The sequence below is a fragment of the Anopheles moucheti genome, chromosome 2 (assembly GCF_943734755.1).
Source record: "Anopheles moucheti chromosome 2, idAnoMoucSN_F20_07, whole genome shotgun sequence".
NCBI classification, from domain to species: Eukaryota; Metazoa; Arthropoda; class Insecta; order Diptera; family Culicidae; genus Anopheles; species Anopheles moucheti.
Window position 1 is genome coordinate 57093580 of NC_069140.1, and position 6728 is coordinate 57100307.

At 46.8% G+C, this 6728-nt stretch overlaps 1 protein-coding gene across 1 annotated transcript; it reads left to right on the top strand.

The window, feature by feature from the left end:
* The first annotated feature begins 349 nt into the window (after window positions 1-349).
* Window positions 350-6412, top strand: LOC128310440 (cyclin-G-associated kinase). The gene is made up of 5 exons (XM_053047084.1): window positions 350-533; window positions 927-1300; window positions 1374-4469; window positions 4552-4713; window positions 4787-6412. Exons 1-5 carry the CDS (start codon window positions 401-403, stop codon window positions 4895-4897), a joined length of 3876 nt encoding a protein of 1291 aa, XP_052903044.1. The 5' UTR covers window positions 350-400; the 3' UTR covers window positions 4898-6412.
* Window positions 6413-6728: the final 316 nt, after the last annotated feature.

Consider the following 6728-nt stretch of genomic DNA (forward strand, 5'->3'; position numbering starts at 1 on the left):
TCGAACGGTTGCTAGTACGAATTATAATTTAATCAACTTATTTGCGGCAAAGCGAAACGAAGTACTCGGCCCGCGCTTACAAACGCTGTTTGTTGACAGCGGGGTGAAAATGGTGTTTGACAGTGTGTACCACTACCAACGAAAGAGACCGAAATACAATACAAGCGCAAGTGGGTGACTTTTCGTGGCTCTCGACGTCGTTGTGCATTATCGGGAAGAAAGAAGCAAGAATCCCGTTCGTTCTATGAAAGGGGGTGTCTCGCGATTAGGATCTACCCAGTGGACACAGTGGACGCAGAAGAAAAACGCAACGGAAGTAGCAAAGGGTTATCGAGGGCACAAGCGCTGATAAAAATACGGCCGAACAAGATCGCGTAGTGCGGTTGAACGTGCGGGCAAGATGAGTGATTTCTTGAAATCGGCCATAAACTACTTCAATGCGACACCTTCGAATGGATTGGACAACGATTTCGTGGGCCAGACGGTGGAAGTGGCTAATGTGAAGCTGCGTATCAAACGTGTTATAGCGGAAGGTTAGTGTCGCTTCGTAGGGCTTAAGCCTATCGGCCGCAATTTTATCGTTATCGCAATGGATAACACGACGGCGGTTATGACGATAGGTGGCGATGTCTTTCTCAGCCAGCTGTTACTCATCCGGAATCATCTTTCGTATCGAATTACCGACCGTCGCCATCCTTTGTCCAGAGAGTAACAAATGTCATACGCATTTAAAGGACACTCGGCGACGGCCTGAGTGGGTGGATAAAAAGTGTTTTCAGTCCTGCCTGTTCCCTGGCTGGCAGCAAGGCAAATGGGCAAAGGTCACTTTGCCACTATAAGAAATTGAACCTTAGAGTTGCCCCGGGGAGGGTAGCACTATGTTTCCCCATTATCTAATTTCTATGAACCTTTTTTTCGTTACGCAGGTGGATTTGCGTACGTATACGTGGCACAGGATGTGCAATCTAACACGGAGTACGCACTGAAGCGTCTGCTCGGCACGGATAAAGAGGAGTGCAATAATATTATACGCGAGATCAACATTCACAAGCAGGTGTCTGGCCATCCGAATGTGGTAAAGTTCATTGCGGCTACCTTCATCGATCGAACACAGAGCTCCAATTCGCAGCGGCGAGCGGAATATCTGCTCGTGTCGGAACTCTGCAAAGGAGGCTCGTTGTATGATTGTCTGGAACAAGACCTCGCCCCGGAAACAGTGCTGCGGGTGTTCTACCAGGCTACGAAGGCCGTGGCTCATCTACACAGTCAGCCGAAGCCAATCAACCATCGAGATATAAAGGTATGTCTTCCATTATTCTTTTGAATTTGAGCGTACGTTTACGAATGTTGCTACTTTTGTTGATAATTTACAGATAGAGAATTTCCTTATCGGAAGCGATGGGTTGCTGAAGCTGTGCGATTTTGGATCGGCATCTACGGATAGCTTCGCACCAGACGTAACGTGGAATGCCCAACAGCGGGATACGCTTGAAGACGCTTTAACACGATGCACGACTCCAATGTACCGAGCTCCGGAGCAGCTCGATACGTGGGCAAATTATCCGATAGGCATCAAGATGGACGTTTGGGCACTCGGTTGCATTTTGTATTGTCTTTGTTACCGCAAGCATCCCTTCGAGGATTCGGCAAAACTGCGCATTATAAACGCAAACTATGCTATTCCTCCGAATGATGCGCGGTACGCGTGCTTCAGTGAAGTTATCCGTGGATGTTTACAAATAGATCCGAATCAACGTTTCGACACTGCAACGGTTCTGGAACGGTTGGCAGCAATTGCGGAGACGAAAGGATGGCCTTTGAAGGCACCACTAGGGCTGCTGGGGAAACCACTAAACTCCCCTCCTACAGGTATGACACCAGCGCCTAGCCCAAGCCACAATCGACCGAACGGTGGTGTAGTGCCGGATCGTCCAGCACCACCTAGACCCGTTTGTCCACCCGGCGGTCCTGTACCAGTGTCCAGTGATGGTTCGCTTAGAAACAAATACCCTCAGCGTCCTCCGGATCCAGTACGTCCGGTACACGCAAATGCGCCTTCACTTCATTCCGGGCCGTCGCCATATCCTGCACCTCATGCTCAACAGATAAGTCAGCCAGTTCCACCAGCAATGGGAGGCGGTGGTGGACTATTCTCCTCGATTAAAGGAGGTGCGGGAAGCTTTTTGAAGAATCTGAAAGATACCTCTTCGAAAGTGATGCAAACGGTTCAGCAGAGTATTGCCCGTACGGATCTGGACATGAGCTACGTCACGCAGCGGATCATAGTGATGCCTTGTCCATCAGAGGGCATAGAATCGACGTATCGGACGAATAACATTGAGGATGTAAAAATATTCCTGGACAGCCGCTACCAACCCACGAAGTTGAGCGTTTATAATTTGGTCGGTCGGAATAGTTGTCCACGATTACCTCCTCCGGTTCGAACGGTAGACGCAGGTTTTATTTATGCACCGGTTCCGCCGCAGGGTGGTAAAGCACCTTTACTGACTGGACTTTACTCGCTGGTAGAGGATATTTATGGATTTCTGAGTGCTGATCCGAAAACGGTCGTTATTATCCAGAGCCCTGACGGCGGACGTGCGCTTGCAGCGACAGTCGTGTGTGCGTTGTTGATATACGCCGCATTGGTAACGGAACCGGAAGATGCAATGCAAATGTTTGCTATCAAGCGAACACCACCAAGTATGCGGCCCTCCGAGTTGCGCTACCTCTATTACATGGGCGACATTGTCCGGTCGGTACCGCACCTGCCACACTATAAGCCGGTAACGCTAGTGTCACTTGCTGTGACACCAGTGCCGCGCATGACAAAGGCACGCGATGGTTGCCGAATGTTTGTGGAGGTGGCGACGGCCGATCGAACCGTATTCTGTACGCTGCAAGATTACGAACGAATGCGTATGTATCACACATCGGAGGGAAAAATTGCGCTCGCGATGAATGTAACCGTTTGCGGTGATGTTACGATCAGTTTATACCATGCCCGCAATGCTCTTGGCGGTATGGGACGACCGCAGGGCCTTAAGATATGTCAGCTTCAGTTCCACACTGGCTTCATCCCGGAGGAGGAAACATTGATAAACTATGATCGCACCGAGTTGGATGAAGTTCCGGATGTAGAGCATGTGCCGCAAAAGTTCAGTGTGGCTCTAAGTGTATTCGTGGGAGATTCTGAGCGTCCACCGTCTGCAAACCCACCCTGGAGTACACCGAAGGCTGCGCGTGATCCTCACACTCTGTTCGCTTCTCAGCTGGAATATGAAGAGAATGTGGATAACTTCGTCACAAAACCGAGCAGTAAGGGAAAGGGAGGGTTCGAATCGTCTCTACCACATAAACCTCCACCACCACGGCCGGCACCACCATCGCCACAACCGATGCATCGAGTGCTGACCGAAGATGCTCCTCGGATTGGATCCTCCGGAACTTCATCCAGCGTTGGCATGGAACAACAAGAGGCCGATCTTTTAAGCCTGAACAAATCTAGTCAAGGAAGACAGGCACAGGAAGATTCGCCATCCGTTCCGAAGATCGAAGAAACGTACGATCTACTTGGTGGACTGTCACCACCGGTAGTTTCAGGACCGACTGCCACTGAAGCTCACATTTCTTCCAGCGGCCGAGGTACGACAACTTCAACTGCCGTGTTGGATGATATATTTGGAACACTTGACGATGCATCAGTTCCGAGTGGAGGCACACTGCCCAGCACCAAATCGAGCAGCGATCTAAATGGATTAAATCTGAACTTCGATCATTTTGGTGGAGTAGCGCAACCAGCAAGTGGCGCTCCTTTCACGAATGGAGGAGGACAATCGGATGCAACGGCAAGTAATGCAAATTACAGCTTTGGTTTTGATGCATTCGCTGGAGTCGCCCCACAAGCAATCTACAACAGTGCTTCACAGGTACAACCTACGCCATCCGTTCCACAGCAGCAACCATCATCGACTAGCGCTGGATCGAAGGATCCTTTCGCAGATATTGGTAATTTGGCAGCGGGTCTCGGCGGTGGCAGTGGTGGCGTTGGTGGTGCTTCTGGTGTTTCCAGCGGTTGGGGTGGTAAACCGGGAACTACCCCAAGTCCTCGTTCAACACAGTTCTCCAGCCCAACACATCAGTTTAGTGGAGCCAGCACAGCAAATCCGTCACCGAGGGCTCCTTCTACGCCGAACCATCAGATGCGCAGTCCGAATGATCCGAGTCAATCACAGGCTCGTCCCGACTACAGCAGATCGCATTTCGAACCACCGAAGAATGGAAGCAATGGAAATGCCAAGGATGTACCGAGTGGTACCCGATCTGGAGACATTTTTGGTGATATTCTTGGTCAACAAGGCTACTCATTTGGGAGCACGAAAAACCAAGGACCACGAACAATGAATGATATGCGCAAGGAGGAGTTGGTGAAGGAGATGGACCCGGATAGGGTGAAACTGATGGAATGGGTACGAATAACATGCAAACGGTGGATGCAAATCCCTGACGAGCATTGTCTAATTATTACTAATTGATAACACCCCTTTACAGACTGAAGGTAAAAAGAACAATATCCGTGCGTTACTCTGCACGGTGCATACCGTGCTGTGGCCTGGTGCTAAGTGGACAAAGTGTGAAATGCATCAGCTTGTATCGGCGGCTGATGTGAAGAAAATTTATCGCAAAGCATGTCTCGCCGTACATCCCGATAAGGTATGCGCTGGACGAAATTCGTGCAATTTGTTACTACGGCAATATATCTATATTTGAATTTTCTCTTGTTCAGCATACCGGCACGGAGAATGAAAGCATGGCTAAAATGATATTCATGGAGCTGAACAACGCGTGGACCGAGTTCGAAAGTGATGCCAGCCAACAGAATCTATTCTCTAACTAAGATCACACTGCGTTGGGTAGGTAATAATTTGATAGTCTAATACAGTGGTTTAATTATCCCCAGGCGATCCCAGAATGGACCGTATGAAGTCGAATAATTCCCACTTTCTTGATGCGTAAGTGTTTTCGAAACATCACGCTACTCTCTTGTTTTATGTTAAACATTCGGAGTTTTTTAATGCATCGAACCCTGTGCATGTGTTCCTTTCGTGTTAGAAACATGGTTCGTTTCTTCCAGCGTATCATTGCTATGTCTACACGAGCAAAGACATTTTAGAATTATGTCAGACGCAACCGCAATGTGTGGACCGGTCGGAAGGGGGCAAAGAACTGAAAGGCAATGCTAGAGTGAAGCTAATGTGATAATTTGTCCTTTCTATTTTGTGTTTTACTTTTAACGAAAGTGCACTTTTAACATCACGCCGTTTCATCGTTTAATTCACTATTTATGAACGTTGATAAGTATCCGCAACACGGTGCTGATTAGCGATCTTAAAGCATGAAACGCATTAGTGGAGTAGCTTAGTAGCAAAACGTACAGAATGAAGCATTATTTTGCGACGCGTTGTTCGTGTGGCGATGCGCATTGAATGAGTATTAAAATGTTAATATGTTGTAACATTTTTAGTCAAAAATCGGAAGAGAATGAAAACATCGCTTACACATTGTAATTGTTTGAAAATAAATGGTACCTAAGTTAAGGTACCAGTTACGCAATGTTTAAAAATTTTGCGTAAGTAATAAACTTGAATGACCGCTTAGAATCGCGAGAAAAATGAACGAGATTAATGCAGCAAAATACCGCGTTAAATAGAACGATAGAGGTACGATATATCACAAGAGTTCAATTAAAATAATAAAACTTGCAAGCAGAAGCGATATGTGCATCATCATGGGGATTGCGAGGAATATAGAGGGGCAGTGGGATAAAATATGAAAATTGTATGCAGTTACAGGATGTGGATTGTTACGTATATGGCGTCAAAAATTATGCAAGTAACCAGATTAAAATGAATGTTAATCCATTAAAACTTAACAAACGGAGCTTAGCAAAGTTCCAGAGTGTAGCAGAGATAGCAATGAATTGTAATTTAAATGAAATATTTTAGCAATCTGCATGCTGCTTGCCCACGTTGTTGATTGTTCATAACTATGTGTAATGTGTACAAGCCAGTAACTTATTCCCCTACGCTAGATAACGTGAAATGTAATACAAGTTTCATTCGTTCAGATAAACATGTACATTGTGTAGGATATGGGATGGGCGTGCCGATGTAGTTCACGTGGTGGGAAACACGGATATGTGCATCGTGTGGTCCACAATGACGCGATTGCATTGCGAGTGTCGAAGCTAGAAGATGCTTTAGAAACGAGTGTCAGTAAGTAGCTGCAAGTGAATCGTACACAGATCTATAGAGGAAGATTGAATTGGTATTCGTTTTCATTTAGTATAATGAGGGGAGATTGTATAATGTTTGCGTTCTGTAAAACCACACGCTCCAAACTGATGATTTCAAATTCAGACAGTTAAGTTATGTTAGACGTACTATCTTGCGGCTCGTAACCATTGTTCGCGCAGGGATAATGCAGTATGAGACACTGACGTAAGCATGCATGTGAATATTTGAGCAAAGTTCAACGGTAAATACGTTAAGGAAGAATGGAACTACTTACGTGTTGTGTCGCAAAGTTTCACTCTATATCAACATGATTATGATCATTCGGTGTGGTAGGATAACGACGGTTGGAAAAGGGTTCGACTGAGCTGTGATTTTACTATTGGGCGACAAACGGTTCACCCATCCGTTTGCCGACTCGAGTGAGTGCGTTAA

Bases quoted from the DNA above. Each gene is read 5' to 3' on its own strand.
- LOC128310440 (XM_053047084.1), top strand. From the start codon at position 401: ATGAGTGATTTCTTGAAATCGGCCATAAACTACTTCAATGCGACACCT. The intron at 534-926 runs GTTAGTGTCGCT...TTCGTTACGCAG, and splicing joins CAAACGTGTTATAGCGGAAG to GTGGATTTGCGTACGTATAC. The intron at 4,714-4,786 runs GTATGCGCTGGA...TCTCTTGTTCAG, and splicing joins TCGCCGTACATCCCGATAAG to CATACCGGCACGGAGAATGA.